The 24,262-nt window shown below is 38.0% G+C and overlaps 1 protein-coding gene across 1 annotated transcript in view; it reads right to left on the minus strand.

Annotated features, from left to right (window-relative positions):
- LOC129281600 (sushi, nidogen and EGF-like domain-containing protein 1) overlaps nt 1-18,800 on the minus strand; it is a 29,323-nt gene extending 10,523 nt beyond the window's left edge. Inside the window, exons 1-4 of the mRNA XM_064113333.1 lie at nt 18,543-18,800; nt 9,792-9,968; nt 9,182-9,397; nt 4,795-4,922 (exon numbers count right to left, since the gene is read on the minus strand). Coding sequence (XP_063969403.1) covers nt 4,795-4,922; nt 9,182-9,397; nt 9,792-9,968; nt 18,543-18,624 — 603 coding nt within the window. The 5' untranslated portion in view covers nt 18,625-18,800. The remainder of the gene's footprint in view (nt 1-4,794; nt 4,923-9,181; nt 9,398-9,791; nt 9,969-18,542) is intronic.
- Between the last annotated feature and the right edge of the window lie 5,462 nt (nt 18,801-24,262).

The raw sequence follows: 24,262 nt of genomic DNA on the forward strand, positions 1-24,262 counted from the left end.
ATTTTCTGTAATTGAGGTATCATATTAGAAAGCAGATATCAAACTTTTTAAAAATGTGTTTTTCTTTTTGAAACCCAGATAAAGCCCGCCAAGTGACTTTTAGGTATACCCTCTTCAAATTGTTTTTGCTCACTCATGCGTGAATGAGAAATAATCTGAATAATTTCAGATGAAAGGGGACATTATAAGATTTGCAATGGTAGGTCATTTTTTTTATTTAATTTGTGACTAAGTTATGATAAATCATCGATCAATCTCGGTTTCGTTTTTTTGTGGGACGCACTATATATATATAAACTGGCCAGCAAAAGAAAGTACCCGCTTCTTGTAAAGGCTGCACACAAAAATTCACCCCATAGAAATAAACAATTTTGTACACAGGTATGGTGCAATATCCATTAGTAATCACATACCCAACAAGAAGTGATTATATCTTTATTACAAAGAAATAAAATGACATGTACAGCATCTTGGTCACTGAATCAAAAGTCACAAATGTAACAGAATGAGCCGTCCAGGTTTTACACAAAAGTCAATGTCAAAGGATGAAATAAACAAGACACAAACAACAATGTTCAATAATGTGTATGTCCTCCTCGTGCCTGGACACATTCCAGGCATCTCTGACGCATGCTTTGGACAAGTTGTCTGGCGTAGTCCTGGGGAAGTTCTGTCCATTCATCCTGCAGAGCTTGGATCAATGTTTGCCGATTGGTAGGAGGCTGTTCCCTTGATCTCATCCGTCTGCCAAGTTCACCCTACAGATGCTCAATGGGATTGAGGTCAGGAGAGCATGCACACCATGGGATGACGTTAATGTCCTGCTCCTGAAGGAGGTTGGTGGTGAACCGTGCTGTATGGGGTCTTGCATTGTCCTGTTGAAACAATGTGATGCCAGGATGTTCCTGCAGGAAAGGGATCAGATGGGGTATCAATACTCAATACTTCATCAACATAGCGCTGAGCTGTCAGAATACCTGCCAGAATAACCAGATGAGTCATATGGTACGTTGGCTGATATGCCTGCCCACATCATCAAAGAAGGTCCACCCCACCAATCAACTTCACGAATGCAACATTCTGCATATCGCTCTCCTGCTCTGCGCCACACACGCTCCCGTCCATCACTTGTATTGACGCAGAACCTGGATTCATCTGAAAACAATACTGCATTCCATTGTCTTCTGGTCCAGCGGCTATGCTCTCTGCACACCTCAATCTATTCCTTCTATGGATATGTGTCTGGTTTATTTCATCCTTTGACATCGACTTTTGTGTAAAACCTGGACGGCTCATTTTGTGACTTTTGATTCAGTGACCAAGATGCTGTACATGTCAATTTATTTCTTTGTAATAAAGATAGTCACTTCCTGTTGGGTATGTGATTACAAATGGATATTGCACCATACCTGTGTACAAAATTATTTATTTCTATGGGGTGAATTTTTGTGTGCAGCCTTTGAAAGAAGTGGGTACTTTCTTTTGCTGGCCAGTTATAATTGTCACTATTGTTCGCAGATATTTGCGCCCCTGAAATGCTTTGTAGGATCTGAGGCTGGATACGCGGGTGTATATATATATTGTCACGAAATAGGTTTTATTTCGTGTTAGAAAATTATCTTTGGTTGATTTATAATGTTTTTGTCGTAGCTGGTGATATTACATGCATGTTTCTACACTAATAATGACGTAGATAGGAACATGAAAGTTATGCATGTTTTGAACCGTTTTTTGTGAAATAACAATTTCCTGGAGATGTTTAACTGATTATTGTGGTTATCACTAGCTTGGTCTAAATAAATGCTTAAATTTGATATGTCATTCATGCATATCCGGTTTTGGAGAACATAGTTATAGCTGATCTAAGATTGTAACAGAGGTTAACTATAACATATATTGTATAATTAATGCATAACTACAGTAAGTTGGTGTTTTCGTTGGGCTCTGCCATTAATCTGATCAAATACGTCGCCTACGGGGTGCGTTGCACGTAAAGTATGCAGATTGATTTGGATTCGCTGTCCAATAAATAAAGTTGGTGAATGCGATCGAAATGATTTATATGATCGTTCGCATGTCTTTCCACGGGAAAACCTAGGATGGATTTCTAGTCATAGGCGACGACTGTGGTTAGATTTCCTTGTGTGTTGGGTCTTTTGCACGCCAGCAAGCGACTATACCAGGGCTTGCTCTTTTGGTAGTCTGGTTGGTCTGGAGGCGGACGGTTCGTAGCCTGGAGCAGACGGCTGGTGGTCCGGAGCAGACGGGTTGGTCTTAAGCGGATGGTTGCTGGTCTGAAGCAGTCGGTCGCTGGTCTGAAGCAGACGGTCGGAGGTCCGGAGCAGACAACGATGGGAACTACAAGTAGAGCAGAGCCAACAGGTTTGGTCGTGGGAGCCTGACTGCAGAAGAAACCATACATATGGTCGAGGAACCAGACGTAGTTTCCGGTACTGAACAGATGCTAGTGGTTGCAGTACGGACTCAGACGTGGTCGTGGTACTGAACAGACGTGGTTGCAGTACGGAATTAGACGTGCATGGTTGTTGTACTGAATGCAGACGTGGTTGCAGTACGGAGCAGACGTGGTTACTGGTCTGAAGCAGACAGAAGGTCTGGAGCAGACGACGGAAGAAGTTACATGTATAGTAGAGTCCATGAGTATGGCCGTGGGAGCTTGACTACAGGAATCAGATGCATATGGTCCGGAAAGCTTAACTACACAAGCTAGATGCATATGGTCGGGTGAGCTGTAGGAGCTGACAATAAAGAGTGGTGCCGTCTGGAGGTTGCCTGGTGCAGCGGCGTAACAGGGGTCGGTGGCCAGGGGGGGGGGGGGGGCAAGAGCCAACAATTTCCCGGTCATACCATGGTATGAACAGGCGTAATGGTGTAATGAGGCGACTATTTTAAGAAGGCCAGATATTGCGTATCGGGCAGAATTTATCTTTTAAAAAAGTTGCAAGCGAGCGAAGCGAGCGAGCAAAAATTTTGACCTTTTTAATACAAAAATCAAATTTTGTGATAGATTTTGACATGATATCAAGAGAATAATATATTTCACTCTTCTCTCTATAGATTCCTTTATTTTGTGGTCTGTACGCCACTGTGAACAGGATTCTTTGCGGCAGTAGCGTGAAGAGTTAAAAAAAAAAAAAACCCGATGGCGGAGTATAGCACATGTGCTAAAAAGCTGCTTTATAAGTTCCGAGCGAGCGAAGCGAGTGAGAAAAAAATCACCTTTTCATGAGAGCCTAACTTTGAGCTATTTTTTTACATTATATTCAGTAAATACAATCATATCTTACACTTTTCCTTTGCTTTTCTTTCCTCCTTTTTTTGTTCTTGTTTGTAAAACTTTTGGGGCCAAGGCCCATCCCTTCCATACGCAGTGCTGTACGGTTGGGGTCCGGGGCGGAGCCCCCGGAACTTCTTGATATCAAAGCCATTTAAACCTCGCAGATTGCCGCTATTTTAATCAAATTGCGGGCATATACAGAATATAGCTTTTACACAACACATTTTTTTAACCCATGCAGTTGCGTAATGAAAAAAATATTTTGAGGGGGCAAAACATAGCAATGTGGGAAAAATTTGTAAATAGTCGCCAGCGTGCAAAGCGAGCTGGAAAAAATTGCCTTATTGAAATTAAATTCTAATTATGTGATAGACTTTCCCATTATATTCAGCAAATAACACATTTCATTGTTTCCATTCATTTCATTATACGTTGTCTCCTATAATTTCTTTTATTTCCTCTAGGGTGTGGAACCAAGATCCCGCCCCCCCCCCCGCCTGTATGCCAGTGATTGAACGTGATTGAACGGGGGGGGGGGCGTTATAGAGCCATTTGAAGGTTATAAATGAAGAGCCCCTACTGCGTTGGGTCTGCATGGGGCAAAGGTAGCTTAGTTGCATAAAATTTAATTTTAGCAAGCTTATAGCAGAATGTTGTATGCAGTCCATCTTTCTTCCCGCTCTTTAATTTCAATCATCGGCAGCCCGGTTGTATTTCAGGGGCCGCGGGAGCGGGGGGGGGCACTTTTTTCCAAAACCATGTACAAACACGTAAAAATTACCATACGATTGTGATTTTCTGCATGGTCAGCCCCCCCCCCCCACACTTTGATAACCGTTACGCGGCCCCTGTGTTTGACTAATTCCTTTCTACCTTCGTTTCCCGCTATTGTTTGTCAATTGTCATCTTTTGATTTATTTCCCATCATGCTATTGCATACATAGGCCTATTTCAAAATGATTTGTTCTTTCGAAAATGTTCTTCTTTCTTACATTTTCCCGCTTTTCTTCCTTTTCCATTTAAAAAAAGTTTTCTTCGTTTTCTTTTCGCTTTTTCCCTTTCCTTATTCCTCCTTTCCTTTTCCCCTTTTCTTCCTCTTTCCCTTTCTTTCTCCCTACTTTTTTTTTTCTTTTTCCCGTTTTTCTTTTATTTTCCCGGTGAAATCCGCCAGGGGGGGCAGCTTGCCCCCCCTGCCCCCCCCCCCCCCCCCCCGCCTGTTACGCCACTGGCCTGGTGGTGGAACTGGCTGGTTCGAGGCTTGTGCAAGTGTCAACTGCGGCAGTATATCTCTGCCAAACGGATCCGCGACTAAAAGTTTGGAAATCGACGTGGCAAAGCACCCGCCGGCGGCAGGCATCCTGACAAGAGCAAGCTGCCAAAGGGTAGCAGAAGCTAGATCAAATATATTCGCACCGTGTAAATAATTTGCAAATGAACTTAAATCTTATGACACAGGGTAATAGACTATCAAATGATAACAACAGTTCGTTACTAACAAAGAGACTGGTATGGTCTTGATCGAAGAATGGGAAGACTACGGCAATCCGTAGCTCGGCTGTGGAACCATCATCATTTGCAGGAAGAGATTCGTCTGCTTCACTTGATCCGAATGGGAAGAAAATATCTGTAACAAAAACAATCCAAGTGGATATATATATATATAAATAAATATGTATATATATATTGTAAATAAATGGACGAAGAGAACAATGGTAGGCGTAGCTTAAATCAAGGTTCCCCAGAGCTATCTACCCTTAGGAAAAATTGGAGATGCCGAAATAATTTCTCTGCCGGGAATCGAACCCGGGCCCCCAGCTTTGAACGCCGGTGCCTTAACCACTAGACAACAGAGACGGGTTAGTGGCTAGGGCGACCCCGATTTCGGCATCACCAATTTTTCCAAAGGGTAGATAGCTCTGGGGAACCTTGATTTAAGCTACGCCTACCATTGTTCTCTTCATCCATTTCTTTACAATATTTAAATAAAAGAGTTGCCAAAGCTCTTGTACATGTATAACTTTACACATTTATATATATGTAACAAAGTGACTAGTGTATAGACTATACATGCATGCCCCACCATATTTCCTACGTCATGTATATGAGATGCTAGATTTTACATGACGCTATCTATGCAAATTACCCATGACACCTGACCCCACGACACGATGATGTTATCCCTACACATTATTCAAATCAGCAGACTCTTCCTTTTTCATGAAATATGCAAATTACCAAGGACTCGTGGAACCCGCTCGACTCTTCGCAGTCCGTTTCACGAGTTTCAATCATATAACATCTTCTACTTGCCTCCTGTTTTACAGGTAAATAATCATATTTTCTATCATTTCTACTCTTAAGTATATAACGGTATTTTGTTCCAAACCTTTTTGTGGTTATATTGATATCATTCTGGATGATTTTTGACATTTGATCATATTGAATTTAATGGAAAGAATCTTGAGTTAAGAAGAAACTTTCCATCTTGAAACAAATGATACTGTTAACGTAATCCCGAATATATTATATCTATTCCTATTCCAAAATGCGGACTTACATTTAGACTGGGATATTGCGTATTATTTTTTCTAATTATATATATATATATATATATATATATATATATAAGTAAGTTCGGCATATGGCTAATACTATGTATGTCTTCTGTTAGCAATTCACCTTTTCCTGATTTTAGAATATTTGACAAAACTTTCTATTCTCGGTTGATAAAGTTCTGAGACATTCCATCTCTAACAGGGATACCGTTCGTACGTACAGAGACGCTAGTCTTTGTCATACATACCTCGGTATAATTCACTATATTGTCCAGCCGGAGTGCTGGAGTAAGTGGTTCATTGTGATCAAATATGTTTTTATTCTATGTTCACTGTAAATATGTAAATAATTATCAATATGTATATGTTTATTCCGTATGGGTTCGTAGAGCTGGTGAATACTTATTCGTTAATGATTTAACGTCTGCGGAGTCAGACTAGCTACGGACTGTAGTTCATGGTCAGTCTGGGCAGTGAGACTGACCGCATCCATGAGCACAGAGAAAAGAATGTGATGTTTAGATTTATTCTTACAACATTGGCATAAATGGGAGGTGGACAGTAGTCTCTCTTTGTATTAGCGGGGAAGGGATTTGTTCGTTGTTCATTTCTTTACGAGATGGTTTAAATGATGTGAGGCGTTTGTGTTCTGGCTATTGCTATGTATGCTAGGGGTCCGCATGTATCAAAATGTTTCCCGTAACCCGCCCTTTTACATGACTGCATGAGGGGTTATATAGTCATCTGGGGTTATTTACAAGTCTACATGAGCGCCTGATTCATTCTGGCACATTCCTATATATATATATACTCGTTTACTTCTCTCAAAATATTTTGTATTCTTGATATATAAGTAGGTTGTTATTCATACAGTCTCTATTAGTGAAACTTTAAGTTCCTTTATTCGTTCCATGATTGAGGTAGCTTATACTCTATATTAACGTTTATAGTTTCAACCTTCTTGTCTAGAGATTGGTTATCATTTATTCAGTCATATTTGTACTTATCCCATTCAAATAATGATAATAATAACAGTAATAATGATAATAATAACAACAGTAATAATGATAATAATAACAACCGTAATAATGATGATGATAATAATGATAATAATAATAATAATCATAATGATTAGAATAAGAACAAGAATAAGAAGAGCAATTATTTTGGTCACAATAATCATGGCCGATATATTAACGCAAGTAGATCTAGTTTCTGATTGTTGTTAGTATTATAACCTTATCATAATCTTTTATTGGTATTATTCGAATATTTGTCGATATATTGTTTGTATATACCTAGTTGGATTAGAATGTGTATATGCCATGTCAGTAGACTAGGATGGAATTCCTTGTTGGTGTGTTGATAACAGTGATTTATGTGGTATATGAATGCTTAACTGATATATTGTCGAAGTAGTTTTGTGATTAAAAGGGCAGTCCGTTTCACGAGTTTCAATCATATAACATCTTCTACTTGCCTCCTGTTTTACAGACTCATCTCAAGAACTATCTTATCTTTGGTAACCAACCTCTAATTATTACGTGGGCTACATATATATATATAAGTATATATGAATGTGTGTGTGTGGGTGTGTGAGAGGGTGTGTGTGTATGTGTGTGGGATAATTACAATTATATGTAACAAAAACAATATTTATCATATGCATGAAACTAATATTAACATAGGATAACAAAACATAACAAAAAATCCGAGTCATCGACCTTATGAATGCATTTCCAAATGTCATTTTTGTTTTTATTTTGCATTTTTCAGCCAATGGGATTGAATTCCAAATCTACCGCCCTCTCTGGGTAATGTTTACAGTTTTATTTTAGTTTGAGCACTTACCATGCTTTCTTTACATTTAGTAACTGGCACAGATCATACTTTGCAGTTTTCAACCAATTTTCATGCTTGAGAAACTATTTAATATCAACAAGATGAGAATTATATATATATCATATTTGCATAGATGTTTTTATTATGCACTGGATCGAACTAAACCTGAATGTAAAATCGGTAAATTTATCATATAAAACACAATTTTAGTTTAAATCCTTCACACCAGCACCGATTTGTGATTAAATATGATTTAGCAATCAACAGCGACGTGCACTTTTGGGGGTTTACGAAGATAGGCTGTAAAGATCAAGTCCATTCCAGTAAAAAGAAAAATGTTGCTTTGCATCAATAGCGAAAATCAAACAAGCATAACGACGAAAATTTCATCAAAATAAAGAAAATTATAACATTTCATTTTTCACAAATCAGTGATAACGTCCCTCACTCACCATTTCTTTTTTTAATTGTTTGAATTGTTTCAATTTTTACAAATATGACATGAAGGACCAACATTTCCAGGTGGTGACACTTTGTTAAACAGGACAATGAGGAGAAAATTCCATATATTTCATATATTTCTTATTTCATATAATAAAATACAAAACAAAAAATAGTGAATGGGTGACGCCAGCAGTCCCCTCATTTGCATACACACTACAAGGCCATGGGAACGATTTTTTCCCAGGAGGTGCTGGCTTAAATTTGACATGCAAAAAACAAACAAACAGTGTGTTGCTTCAAATTGAAGAAAAGTAAAAAAAAAAAAAAAAAAAAAAAAGGAAAAAAAGGAATGTGTTATTTAAAATACCTACCACGCAGCACCCCCCCCCCCCGTAAATCTAGGGGGTGCTATAAACCCCCAGCATCCCCGCTTTCCAGGGCCTTAACAGACCAAAATCGTGCGAAAGATGAAATATGTCATAAGTTTCTTATTTCACATCCGATTATGATTAAATTTTCATTGTTATGCATGTGGGATTTTTGTCTTTTTATTCAGATCAAATTTTTGTTGGGGTGGACTTGTCCTTTAAATAGGCACATCTTTAATTGTCTATGATCAATAATGATAACAATAGAAGTAATTATAATAATATGATAGTAATAATAATAGTTACATTTACATAGAGCTTCATACGTTGGTAGGTTGGTTTCTAAGCGCTTTAAATTGTAATTATTATTACCCCGGTCATAGAATCAATGACTGTTCCACACATAAAGTGCACCATCTCTACTCCCTGATGAGTATCCTGGCCAGGCAATCGTTTATCGGCGCACACATGCCAATCCAATCAAATTGAATTTCACATCCCACTGGGTACCCATTGAGGGAGAGTGACAAACGTGGACAAGTGCCTTGCCAAAAGACATTAGCGCCGGTTGGAATACGAACCCTTGACCCTTGGTTTAAGTGACTAAACCAATACACAATGACACCTCCACAAAAATCCACACTAAACCCTCCTGATTTTGATCGGCTGCTTACCTGCTGCACGTCGGCACTCTTCATATCTTCTCAAAGCTGTTTCCCAATATTCCGAGGTAGCATCTTTCTTATAGCCATTTGGACCGCCATTGTGTATACGGGCAAAATCTTGACAAGTTGGTTGGCGTTCGAGGCGTTGGGAAGTAGCATAACGCGCCATGTAGCCCTGTACCGCCTGCTCACTGCATTCAAATTCAGCTGTGCATTCCATCCAAGCTAACACGGCAAGAGTGAAAGGGGTGGAAAACAACTTTTAAAAACTTAATTATTCAAAGAGAAACTTTGATCATATTTCTAAATAGTATTTTGTTGACAATCTTACTCAATTCAAAATAAAGGAGGACTGATCTTCAACTAAGTTTGAATATTATACACACTTTCAAACAGGTTTACCCAGTATTGGGTGAAATAGGAACATGCGTGCTGGTTGGATAAAATATTTTATAAATTTTACGCAATGTTGCGTTGAAATAGCTCAATACGGGGTAAAAAAAAGTACCCAGCAAACATGCATGTTCCCTTTCTACCCGATATTGGGTAAAATTTTACTTTTTAGTTTTTATAGAGCGCATGTTCCTTTCTTCGAAGAAAGGTCCGAAATTTTACTTACAGCCCATGAGTTCACCTCCTCTTAACAGCGCATCACTCCAGTATGCTTCTTTTATCTGGTATGGGCCGCATGATAGTGAGCCAACATCATCACGACAAACAGGATCAGGAATTGTACACCCGGATTCGACCTTGCAGATACACGCTAGACAGTCGGGTGAAACAGGAGTTGGGAGCGCTGGAAAAGAAAATTTGGGAGTATTACGAGAAGGAGAAATATATCACTACTGCCGGCACTACTGACCAATCTGAAGCAGCAGCAGAAGTAGTAGTAGTAGAAGTAGTAAGAATAGTAGTAATTCTAGTAGTAGTAGTAGCAGTAGTAGTAGCAGTAGTAGTAGTAAAAGTAGTAGTAGCAGCAGCAGTAATAGTATTAGCAGTATAAGAGTAGAAGTTGAAAAAGTAGTAGAAGTTGCGGTAGTAGTAGCAGTAGTAGTAGTAGTAGTAGTAAAAGTAGTAGTAGCAGCAGCAGTAATAGTATTAGCAGTAGTAGCAAACAAAAAAAGTCTTCACTTTCAAAAGGGGGGACAGACTTCTGTTTAAACGGCATGTTTACATTACAAATTTTTATTGTCCCTCTCAAGAGGGGGGGGGGGCACAGCCGCCCCTGGATCCGCCAGTGGTAGTAGTAGTAGTAGTAGAAGTTGTATACAAGTAAGAATAATAGTAGTATTAGTCAGAATAGTTGTATTAGTGGTAGTATGATGGGGTGTCCAAACATTGCCCGGACATTTAAAAAATATTCATCAGGCTAAAATTCGTTCACAAATTATTCATATTTAATACAAAACCAATTTAAACTAGAACTGCAATCGTATCAGAACGATGTGCATGCATTGACGCCTGTGATTTAATAGAGGGAAAGAAACAGAAGGAATTATAAAGAAAACTCTAGATGATATACATTTTCAAAATAGTAGAGGGCGCTTTTTATTAAAGGAATGGTCACTGATGCGTACAAAAACGTTTGAATTATGAGGGATGATACCATAAGTAAACCCTGTAAATATCAGACCAAAATGGATGAAAACTTTTCAATAGAGGGCACTATTTCTAAAGATAATGGTTACTGATGGGTAACAAACTAGTTAATTATTTAGGATGTTATCATAATTTATAGCAAACTCTGAAAATATGAGACCAAAATGGATGAAAACGAGGAAGTTATGGCAAGTTTACATTTTGCGACTTTTCAATAGGGGGCGCTATTTATTAAGGTAATGGTCACTGATGCGTGAAAGAATGTTGAATTGTGAGGGATGACATCATTAGTAAACCATGGAAATATGAGACGGAAATGAATAAAAACAAGGAAGTTATAGTAATTGTACAATTTTAATACTTTACATTTTTTAAAATAAATATGAAGTTTTTTAACGTAGACTATATTCGATTTGAATTTGAGGCAAGAACACGGCATTTTGAAAGAGAAGTCGTATATTTTATATGAAAAAGTAACTCTTAAACAATCAACAGCAATCTGTTAGAAGTCTGTAGCTTGCAGGATAAGGGAGTTAGGACGGGATGAGGAATGGTATGCAAATGGTCTTGAAATTTACAAAATGGCGCCTAAATGGTCATGCATGAGTGATTTTGGAAAATGAAATAAAAGGTGCACAACTAGGGATGCTGGATAACATGCCTACCAAGTTTTGAGGCATTTGGATGAGGGACGTGGCCTGGGCAGGGTGAACAAACTCTATGTGTTAAATGAATGGGATTTTTGGCGCAAGGAGAAAAAGATTACGGAATAGGAATTTTGAACTAGAACTGCAATTGTTTCAGAACGATTTGCATGCATTGACGCCTGTGAATTTCGAAAGATATTATCATAAGCAACCAATGAAAATTTGAGACCAAAATGGATGAAAACGAGGAAGTTATGGCAATTTTACATTTTGCAAATTCTCAATAGAGGGCGCTGTTTGTAAAAGTAATGGTCACTGATGCGTAAAAAACAAATTAATTAGAAAACATGTTACCATTACCAAACCCTGAAAACGTCAGACCGAAATGATTGAAAACAAGAAAGTAATGGCCATGTTACTATTTTCGATTTTCAATAGAGGGCGCTATTTATTAAAGGTAATGGTCACTGATGCGTACATATGGATTATGTGGAATGATACAATAAGCATTTACTGAAAATATGAGACCAAAGTGAATAAAAACAACTAAGGAACTTATGGCCATTTTAACATTTCTTTAGTTTGACGGCGCTATTTCTAAATGTAATGGTCACTGATGCGTAAAAAGAATATGTATTATGAAGGATGATATCATAAGCCAGCCCTAAAAATATAAGACCAAAATGAATGATAACAACAAAGTTATTGTCATTTGTTGACTTTGCAATAGAGGGCACTATTTGTAAATTTAACAGTCACTGATGCGAAGAAATTTTCTAAAATTCAAAATATAATTCAGAATATAAGATATTTTCAGCTTGTGCTTCTCGTTCGCATAAAAAAGGTCGGGATGCGTATATAACTAAACAGTGATACGAGCACGAAGCGCGAGCTCAATTTGTTATATAGACTGACTTAAGAAGGACTCTTTTAAGGTATACTTCCTATTCTAAAATTTTTTCCTTTTTCTCTTCGTCTTTTTTGTTTTTTTCTCTCCTTTTTTTGCGCCACCATGGGGGGGGGGGGCAAAAACTTTGCCCCCTGGATCGGCCTATGTATATTAACTTGAAAAACACTAAAATTTTAAGGACTTATGTACGTGTGATCGATGGAGAGGATACACACCTCACTAATCAAATATTGCGAGCGCGTAGCGCCAGCTGAATTTGATATTAACCCCTTTTCTGACCCTGAACAGGATACCTATCTCGCCAAACAAACTTCAAACTCGAGCACATTGATTTTTGTCTACTATCGTAAAAACGGGATATTTCAAATCAGCCGCATTAATTTAACCTTTTTGGACAGGAAATAAATTTCACTATAAACAGGCAATACGAGCAATGCTGCGCCCCCGGTCGAACATGAATTTGCATGGAGCCCCCTAAGTTCAAGGTCAATTTGGCGCCCTCGGTTGAACATGAATTTGGCGTCATGTGAAATATCACTTTGCCCTCCCCCTTCTAAAACATGTATTTGTCGCCTTATGGTCAAAACATCAAATTAGCGCTCCCCTAGTGCGAACATCAATCTGGCGCCCCGCTAGTTTGAACATCAATTCGGCGCTCCCCTAGTTCGAACATCAATTTTGCGCCCCTCCCAGTTCAAACATCAATTTGGCGCCCCCATCTAGTTCGAAACTTAATTCGCCCCTCCCTCTTGTTCAAACATCAATTCGGCGCCCCATAGTTCGAACGTCATTTTGGCGCCGCCTAGTTCTAACATCAATTTACACAATCGTCACATTTTGGCATTACTTTGTTATAATCAATTTACTTACCTGTCCTCTCCTCATTAAGACCGATTTTTTTTCTGGATCCTGCAGACTTAACAAGCCTTGCTTTTTTATGCAGGTTCCCTCATATTTCACTCTTTTAAATTGTCTTCAATTCCAAATCGCTATTTTCTTTAATTTGAATTAATTGATATGCCTTGTCTGATTTGCATTCTCATAAGTTTTCTGATATTGTTTCATAATTTTGTTTGTACTTGTGAAATATGTAAAATAAAGTCAAATCAAATCAAATCAAATTTGGCGCCCCCCCCCCCTCGTTCGTACATCAATTTGGCGCCCCAAGTTCGAATAGCAATTCGGCGCTCCCTAGTTCGAACATCAATTTGGCGCCCCTAGTTGGAACATCAAATTGGCGCCCCTAGTTCGAATATCTATTTGGCGCCCCCTAGTTCAAACATCAATGTGGTGCTCCTAGTTCGAACATCAATTCGGCGCCCCCCCCTACTTTGAGTATCAATTCGGCGCCCCTACATGTAGGTCGATCATCAATTCGCCCCCCCCCCCGTTCGAACATCAATTCGACCCCCAGTTCGAACATCATTTTGGCATCCCTTCGAACTCAATTTGGCTTCCCTAGTTCGAATATCATTTCGCCCCCCTAGCTCGAGTATCAATTTGGCGCCCCCTAGTTCGAACATCATTTCGGCGCCCACCTAGTTTGAGTATCAGTTTGGCGCCCCCCTAGCCCGAACATCGATTCGCCCCCCTAGTTTGAGTATCAATTTGGCGCCCCCAGTTCGAACATCATTTTGGCGCCCCCCTAGTTCGAGTATCAATTTGGCGCCCCCTAGTTCCAACATCGATTCGGCCCCCTCCCTCCCTAGTTCGAGTATCAATCTGGCGCCCCCAGTTCGAACATCATTTTAACATCATTTTTTTTTTTTTTTTTTTTTATTATTATTATTATTATTATTATTTTTCTCTCTCTCTCTCTCCGTTATGTGTATGGTGTTTTTTTTTCTGTATATTTCTCCCGTTTCTTGTTGTTGGTGTGTTAGTTTGTTCAGCTTTGGGGTCTGATAGGGGGGGGGCTCATGGGACGGGAGAATGCTCATATACATTCATTCTTTAAATTTGCGTAGTTGTTACGTCTTTGTTTTATTATTTGCTTTATAGCTGCATACATAAGTTGTTGAAATGTTATTTTTGCATGAGTTCGGATTATGTCTCTTTTCTGATACAATTTGCCTGCTACGTTTATTACACTGTTATTTAATTTGTGTATTGCACTGCTGCAATTATCATTTTGTTCTATATTTTCTTGATTGTGTATGTATGAAATTTATTTGAATGAATAATAAAGATCACTACAAAACAAAAAATTTCGGCGCCCTCCTAGTTCGAATATCAATTCGGCGCCCCTACATGTAGGTCCAACATCAATTTGGCACCCCTAGTTCGAAAATCATTTCGGACCCCCCCCCCCTAGCTCGAGTATCAATTTGGCGCCCCCTAGTTCCGACATCAATTTGGCGCCCCCTAGTTCCAACATCAATTTGGCGCCCCTACGTCGAACATCAATTCGCCCCCCCTCCCCCGTTCGAACATCAATTCGGCCCCCATTTCGAACATCATTTTGATATTCATTCGAACATCATTTCGGCGCCCTTTTGGTTCGAACATCATTTTTTTCCTCCTCTTCCTCTTTTTTTCCTCTCGTCCTTCCCCCTCTTCCTCTCCCCTTTTCATATTTTCTTTCCCCCCTTTCTCTCTCTTTTTTCTTCTCTTCTTTCTTCCCTCTTCCTCTTTCTCCTTTTTTCTCCTTTTCCTCTCTCTTTTCCCCCCTCTTCTTTCCCCTCTTCCTCTTTTTTCTCCCCCTCCCCCTCCCTTTTCTTCTCTTCCTCTTTTTTCTCTTTCTTTCCCCTCTTCTCCTTTTTTTCTTCTTTTCTTTCCCCTCTTTTTTTTTCTTCTTTTCTTTCCCCTCTCTTTTTTGGGGATATATCTTCCTTGACTTTTAGGAAGGGGGGGGGGGTGGCTTGTGTAATCATCCCCCAAATAATTTACCGTCGCATATCATAATATATGATGAATTATAATATTTCCTGGCTCCTGGCTGAAAGCCGGGAAAACAATGCTATGTATAAAACATTGCTTTGTACTTTCCATAGGATTTCCTTATAGCAAAGTTAAAAGAAATTCATACTTTGCTTTCATGCTTTCGTTATACGGGGCTACAAGAACGCATGGTCGGAAAAGCAGAAGTACGAAAGTACGAAATGTATATATATATATATGAAAAATTATACATGTACAACAGGTCTAGTGGTTAATGTACCGGCGTTCGAAGCTTGGGGCCCGGTTTATATTCCCGGAAGATACATTTTTTCGGTATCACCAATTTTTCCAAAAGGGGCAGGTAGCTATGGGGAACCTTGATTTAAGCTACGCCTACCACTGTTCTCTTCATTCTTTCTCTTATATATATATATATATATATATATATATATATATATATATATATATATATATTTACGAATCTTCCCTGAAGAAGGTAGATGTCTACCGAAAATTTGGAAAGTGAATAAAAGAACTTTGCATTACTCATGAATTTGTTTCGCATTTCTGATGTGTTATTATTGCCAATACGTGGAAAACCAAGATGCTTATATATTTATATATATGTATATATATATATATAAATATTTATATCCTTAGATGTGTAGATGCCGATGATTGTGCAAAGTGCTCAATGCTATATAAAGCAGAGCATATATTCATACCTATGGAACGTCTGCTATCGGCGCACCCGGACTTGAGGCGATCTTCAGGCAGACTGACGTTATTGACTATTTGTGCGGTGCGGCATTTAAGCATGAAAGATACCGGAGCGAAACTCAACTCTCAAAATACATATGGAATCTGAAGGAAAAGAACATTGAATCTACGCTAACTTGGGACATCGAAAAAAAGTCCAACTTAAACCAAACAAAAAATTGCTTGAGCAGTCTTTGCCTGGATGAAAAAGTGTCCATAATAACAAACAGAAACTCACTAAACAAAAGGTCGGAATTGATTTCAAAGTGCAGACACCCAACGAGACCAAACCGGAAACCACCGAAGCGTCAAATTGACCCGCCGCACCACACAAATAGTCAATAACGTCAGTCTGCCTGAAGATCGCCTCAAGTATGGGCGTGAAACCGCCGGTAGCAGACGTTCAGTGGTTAAGGCACCGGCGTTCAAAGCTGGGGGCCCGGGTTCGATTCCCGGCAGAGACATTTTTTCGGCATCACCAATTTTTCCAAAGGGTAGATAGCTCTGAGGAACCTTGATTTAAGCTACGCCTACCATTGTTCTCTTAATCAATTTATTTACAATATTTAAAGGAGAATGAAACCCTTGAAACCAGCTGACTCCATATCAAAGAGAAAAATCAAAGAAACATATTGTTGAAAGTTTGAGGAAGATTGAATGAATAATAAGAAAGTTATGAGCATTTGAATATTGAGATCACTAATGCCATGTAGATCCTCCTATTGGCAATGCGACCAAGATCTGTGATGTCACACACGTACAACTCCCTCATTACTTTAGTACTTATTTCACTTATATTCTCACTTTTATGGAGTCTATCACAAGGTGAGGTGTTCTCTTTATGAGAGGACAAGTACAGAGGTTTCACAACATTATATCATTGATGAATCGTTTGTCATATGATTAGAATGAGCAAAAAGAGATGTTTTGGGGTATATTTTCAGTGTCCAAAAGGGGAGAGTTGTTCATCTGTGACATCATAGATCTTGGTCGCATTGCCAATGGGAGGATCTCCATAGCATTAGTGATCTCGACATTCAAATGCTCATAACTCTTCTATTACTAGTCCTATTTAACTCAAACTTTTGTTGATCTTATTCTTTGATTTGTCTGCTTTCACAAAAGCTAACTTGCTCCAAGAGTTTCATTCTCCTTTAAATAAAAGAGTTGCCAAAGCTGTTGTACATGTATAACTTTACACATTTGTATACTTTCTCCCATACGTGTACTGTATCAAAGCAATAGCTTTGATCCAGCTGAAGCATGGCGGCTTGTCATTGTTCGAAACCCACCTTCACCCGACAAAGGAAATTATAATTGGTATAGTGTCGAAACTCTGTCTATCTGACGGTCAAGCGGATCAGGGTCGCCCTAGCCACTAACCCGTCTCTGTGGTCTAGTGGTTAAGGCACCGGCGTTCAAAGCTGGGGGCCCGGGTTCGATTCCCGGCAGAGACATTTTTTCGGCATCACCAATTTTTCCAAAGGGTAGATAGCTCTGGGGAACCTTGATTTAAGCTACGCCTACCATTGTTCTCTTAATCCATTTCTTTACAATATATATATATATATATATATATTTATATATACAAGTCTTCTTTTTTTTATAGGTTTCTTGAGATCATCCTCCCAGCCAATCTTTAATTCACTTGAGATTTATGTTTAAATTACTCTTCAAAACGCTGAATAAACACGCTCCAGATTCATTAAATAACTGTTAGACGCTGTATACACCAACTACAGCACTTACAGCATTTGCCTCTAATAATAAGACAGTCTCCGTCAATTGTCAATTAGCAATTTTCAAAAGAGTATTAAAACCCATCTCTTTCGTAGTTTGTAGTTGCAATGTTTTAGCATTATATAATTTATCTTAAGTATATTCAATGTAAGCGGTTTGGGCCTTATGGGGAAAGCGCCATAAAAAATAAGTATTATCATTATTATCATTATCATGACTATCATTATCATTATTAACATATATATTTTTTATACTTTATGAATTAGTTAATAGTAGCAGCTTCCCCAACCTAACCACTGCATACGCCAATGATAATAGGGGTAAATCAATGAACAACCTATTATACACACGCATACACAAGCAATTATATAAAAAGTCAATTTGACCCTACCGATAAATTGATACAGCAAACGAGAGGAAATTAAAATAAACTTCATGCAGCAAATCAAATCGGACCAATGACTGAGGACAAAACAAATTTAAGACGTTTACAGTATATGAAAATATTTCATTTACAATATGCAAAATAGTATTTAAATTTTATTTATTTATTTGTTCGTTTCCATATTGCATTAAATTTAAATGACAATATTTAAATGACAATACCCCTACAAATGGGTTTCTAAACACTCTTTAAAGGGTGCAATTTAATGCTACAATGCGGCCATGACGGCTGCGGCATCCGAGGAGTTGTCCCCATGAATATCGGGTACTTGGAATTTGCATCAAATTATCACTTCCCGCTCATAAAGTAGAGTCGGGTTGTAAGATGGGTAGCACGGTTTTGATGTTCTGTGATAAAAAAATGAGATTATAGCTTAATAATATAACATACCAGAACTTGCATCTGCTGTCTGAAGATCCTTGGAAAGTATCAAAATGGTGAAGCAAAGGAGAAGCTTCCCCTTTCTGTTCATCTTGAATTTAAGAATGAAATCTATCAAAACGTCAAGTATATGATATCGGATTCAATGATAAAGTTACGATAATCACGAGTAATCTTTCTGACGACCTAAGCCTAAGTGACGATCCTCGCCTCGAAAAATGATTATTATCCTTAACCAGTCTCTGATGTCATCATTATCATGAATATGTGCTCTTGTATTTTCTGCTTGCCTTTTTTTTTTTCATTTTCTTTCCGGTTTTTTTTTCTACTCAGCGCATAATCTTATTGTTTGTTTTCCGCCTCCCTATTCATGCGGTAAGACATGAAACCACTAATTTACCTACGGACAATATAAAAAAAAAAAAAACGAAAAGAAAATTTAAAAAAAACATTGCGCAGGGGAGGGCAAGGGGGAAACCCAAAATTAATTCAGAAGGCCATTTATCACATGATGACTTGTCAAATCCTGGCAACATGCCCAACATGGAAATATCCCTTTCACGACGTGAAATGTTTAGGTATAGCCTTTCCTTCAAAATTATTTCTTTGATCACCATGTTAAGTTCTGAACTTGTTTAATTTACGGCCTCGTAACGGCCGGCCCGATCCCCACACGCCTACTCGCAGTGGCACCGCATTATTTTGGTTCACATGTGGTCAAACCACGCTACCTCACCTGCGCGCCCATCAAGACATTCTCCTGCACATGGGTCTCATGCACTCCTACAACGGCCGATTAGCACTTAACTGCTTTATAGGAGGATATACCATTTATGTGCACAAGTAGGCCGTAAAACAATATTTTTAAAAATGCTTGAAACATTGTAAAATGTCCGGTTTTCAGGCCTTAATGTCAACAGATTTCGAGCTCTCATTAATATTATATTGATAAATAAGGTAACAGGTAATGAAATTGTCCCTTTTTTAGAATGGAATATCGATATCGACAAGTTTCATCTCGCGCTTAGGAAGAGGAATAGGAAAAAATAATTTTTTATATGATGCCAAGATTTCCTTACAATTTCCTCGGGTGCTTGGTCTGAATAATAATTTAAAAAAATCGGCTCGTGCTTCGCGCTTGCATCATTTTGTGAAATACAATCCATATCCACTTCACAATTTCCCTACGATGCTTGAAATAGTGCTTAAATTGACCCTTTTCAGATCGTCATCATTTTTTTGCAGCTCGCGCTCGCGCATTATTGATTTTCATAATAAAAGAAATGTATTTAGAATGCCCAGATTCTAGGTCTAAATCTCAAAAACACGCGCACACAACAGATATTGTTTTATTTTGGGAACTGAAATTATCTCCTCCACTATTTTTCGTTACGTTCATTACATGCTTCAATGATTCTAAGGCGGGCAATTAAACATTTACGCCTGAGTGAACAAGTGAGATGGGAATAGCTTATTTTACGTTATTGGAAAAATGCAATTGCTTGCTTTGGATATCTGTCACAAACCTTCTTTCATAAGATAAGCATTTACTGTCTCCATAAAACAGTGAGAAATTGATTTGACAAATTGGTTGTAAAAACATCATAAAAAACATATAGACTTATCAATACACAGTATAAAACAGAACCCAAAAAAGTCGGTTGAAGTTTGAAAATATACATATACAGTGGAGGCAAAAGCATATGCAAAGATGTAGCTAAGGAAAATAAAAGAGATAAGAGAGGAAAAATAGGTAGAGGGGTGACAGGTAAGATGGAAGAAGGAAATAGAACATCATAAGAAATCTACAGAAAGATAGATTTAGATTTTATTTTTTTTCCGTTCACAAAGCACAAAAAAAATCAAAGTAACAACAAAGTACAATATCAATCGGAATAACGCATAAGAATTAGAAGGTTTAAACAGTGAAAACTAACGCGAACTAAAGTAACTTTGACTAATAACTATATAAAACAGAACGGAGGGGCTTGCCAAGAAAAGTAAGGCTTGTATGGGAGGCAAGCCCCTGTAACTTAGTTTCAATACGTAGAGGCAACATTACAAAACTATAGAATAAAAGAGAGACGGAAGAAAGTTTAAAAGGTGGCTATACAAAATATCGAAGGTAACAATGAAAGAGTGACACAAATTATAATAAATGATAAAAGTAAAAATAATAAAATAAAAAGTATGGTTACAATAATTGTGATAATGAGGGAGAAACAGTGAGGCAAATGAAGGGAGAGAGGAGGGGTACAGGTACAATTAGAGGTGCAAAGAGGAGCATAGCAGGTGCGGCAACAGGTCGGCAGGCAAGTCGTATCCTGGGAGGTAAAAAAAAAGTTTTTTAGTAGTTTTTGTTGTAGTTTTAGTTATATGGTAGATTGACTTGTTTGTATAAAGTATTGGCAAATAAGCAACTTTTTAAGGTTATGTTTAAAATAGTGATGCTTGGGGATTCCTTAAAGTCGTTGGGCAAGGAATTCCAATATACGGGACCAGAAAGACAAAATATTTTTTTTGCAAGTAAAGTTCGGGTTGCAGGTAGGTGATAAGAGTTTCATTGTCTTGTAGGGTAATCGTGTACAGAGGAGTTTTTGCAGAACATAATTGAAAAAAAAAATGCGGGGAGATCATCGTTATTTAGTTTGTACATAAATTGGCCGAGTTGGAACAGATATATATCATTAAATTTAAGAATTTTATTTTCAAAATATAATTTATCCGTGTGACATCTGAAATGTGTATGAAATATCATCCTCCCCATTCATGCGGTTAACAATAAAAGACGGACCCCCTACAGACATTAATCCACTGATTTACCACCGGACAATAGTAAAAAAAAAAAAAAAAAAAAAAAAAAACATAGCACAGGGGAGGGCAAGGGGGAAACCCACAATTAATTTAGAAGGCCATTTATCACATGATGACTTGTCAAATCCTGGCAACATGCCCAACATGGTAATATCCCTTTCACGACGTGAAATGTTTAGGTATAACCTTTACTTCAAAATGTCTTTGATCACCATGTAAAGTTCTGAACTTGTTTATTTTACGGCCTCGTAACGGCCGGCCCGATACCCACACGCCTACTCGCAGTGGCACCGCATTCTTTTGGTTCACATGTGGTCAAACCACGCTACCTCACCTGCGCGCCCAAATAATAATTTTAAAAAATCGGCTCGTGCTTCGCGCTAGCATCATTTTGTGAAGTACGATCCTTATCCACTTCACAATTTTCCTACGATGCTTGAAACAGTGCTTAAATTGACCCTTTTCAGATCGCCATCATTATTGATCGCGCATTATTGATTTTCATGATAAAAGAAATGTATTTAGAATGCCCAGATTCTAGGTCTAAATCTCAAAAACACGCGCACACAACAGATATTGTTTTATTTTGGGAACTGAAATTATCTCCTCCACTATTTTTCGTTACGTTCATTACATGCTTCAATGATTCTAAGGCGGGCAATTAAACATTTACGCCTGAGTGAACAAGTGAGATGGGAATAGCTTATTTTACGTTATTGGAAAAATGCAATTGCTTGCTTTGGATATCTGTCACAAACCTTCTTTCATAAGATAAGCATTTACTGTCTCCATAAAACAGTGAGAAATTGATTTGACAAATTGGTTGTAAAAAACATCATCAAAAACATATAGACTTATCAATACACAGTATAAAACAGAACCCAAAAAAGTCGGTTGAAGTTTGAAAATATACATATACAGTGGAGGCAAAAGCATATGCAAAGATGTAGCTAAGGAAAATAAAAGAGATAAGAGAGGAATAATAGGTAGAGGGGTGACAGGTAAGATGGAAGAAGGAAATAGAACATCATAAGAAATCTACAGAAAGATAGATTTAGATTTTATTTTTTTTCCGTTCACAAAGCACAAAAAAAATCAAAGTAACAACAAAGTACAATATCAATCGGAATAACGCATAAGAATTAGAAGGTATAAACAGTGAGAACTAATGCAAACTAAAGTAACTTAGACTAATAACTATATAAAACAGAACGGAGGGGCTTGCCAAGAAAAGCAAGGCTTGTATGGGAGGCAAGCCCCTGTAACTTAGTTACAATACGTAGAGGCAACATTACAAAACTATAGAATAAAAGAGAGACGGAAGACAGTTAAAAAGGAGGCTATACAAAATATCGAAGGTAACAACGAAAGAGTGACACAAATTAGAATAAATGATAAAAGTAATAATAATAAAATAAAAAGTATGGTTGCAATAGTTGTGATAATGAGGGTGAAACAGTGAGGCAAATGAAGGGAGAGAGGAGGGCTACAGGTACAATTAGAGGTGCAAAGAGGAGCATGGCAGGTGCGGCAACAGGTCGGCAGGCAAGTCGTATCCTCACTGGGAGGTAAAAAAAAATTTTTTAGTAGTTGTTGTTGTAGTTTTAGTTATATGGTAGATTTACTTGTTTGTGTAAAGTATTGGCAAATAAGCATCTTTTTAAGGTTATGTTTAAAAATAGTGATGCTTGGGAATTCCTTAAAGTCGTTGGGCAAGGAATTCCAATATACGGGACCAGAAAGACAAAAGATTTTTTTTGCAAGTAAAGTTCGGGTTGCAGGTAGGTGATAAGAGTTTCATTGTCTTGTAGGGTAATCGTGTACAGAGGAGTTTTTGCAGAACATAATTGAAAAAAAAAATGCGGGGAGATCATCGTTATTTAGTTTGTACATAAATTGGCCGAGTTGGAAGAGATATATATCATTAAATTTAAGAATTTTATTTTCAAAATATAATTTATCCGTGTGACATCTGAAATGTGTATGAAATATCATCCTCCCCATTCATGCGGTTAACAATAAAAGACGGACCCCCTACAGACATTAATCCACTGATTTACCACCGGACAATAGTAAAAAAAAAAAAAAAAAAAAAAAAAACATAGCACAGGGGAGGGCAAGGGGGAAACCCACAATTAATTTAGAAGGCCATTTATCACATGATGACTTGTCAAATCCTGGCAACATGCCCAACATGGTAATATCCCTTTCACGACGTGAAATGTTTAGGTATAACCTTTCCTTCAAAATGTCTTTGATCACCATGTAAAGTTCTGAACTTGTTTATTTTACGGCCTCGTAACGGCCGGCCCGATACCCACACGCCTACTCGCAGTGGCACCGCATTCTTTTGGTTCACATGTGGTCAAACCACGCTACCTCACCTGCGCGCCCAAATAATAATTTTAAAAAATCGGCTCGTGCTTCGCGCTAGCATCATTTTGTGAAGTACGATCCTTATCCACTTCACAATTTTCCTACGATGCTTGAAATAGTGCTTAAATTGACCCTTTTCAGATCGCCATCATTATTGATCGCGCATTATTGATTTTCATGATAAAAGAAATGTATTTAGAATGCCCAGATTCTAGGTCTAAATCTCAAAAACACGCGCACACAACAGATATTGTTTTATTTTGGGAACTGAAATTATCTCCTCCACTATTTTTCGTTACGTTCATTACATGCTTCAATGATTCTAAGGCGGGCAATTAAACATTTACGCCTGAGTGAACAAGTGAGATGGGAATAGCTTATTTTACGTTATTGGAAAAATGCAATTGCTTGCTTTGGATATCTGTCACAAACCTTCTTTCATAAGATAAGCATTTACTGTCTCCATAAAACAGTGAGAAATTGATTGGACAAATTGGTTGTAAAAACATCATCAAAAACATAGACTTATCAATACACAG

Source organism: Lytechinus pictus, chromosome 18, assembly GCF_037042905.1.
Source record: "Lytechinus pictus isolate F3 Inbred chromosome 18, Lp3.0, whole genome shotgun sequence".
NCBI classification, from domain to species: Eukaryota; Metazoa; Echinodermata; class Echinoidea; order Temnopleuroida; family Toxopneustidae; genus Lytechinus; species Lytechinus pictus.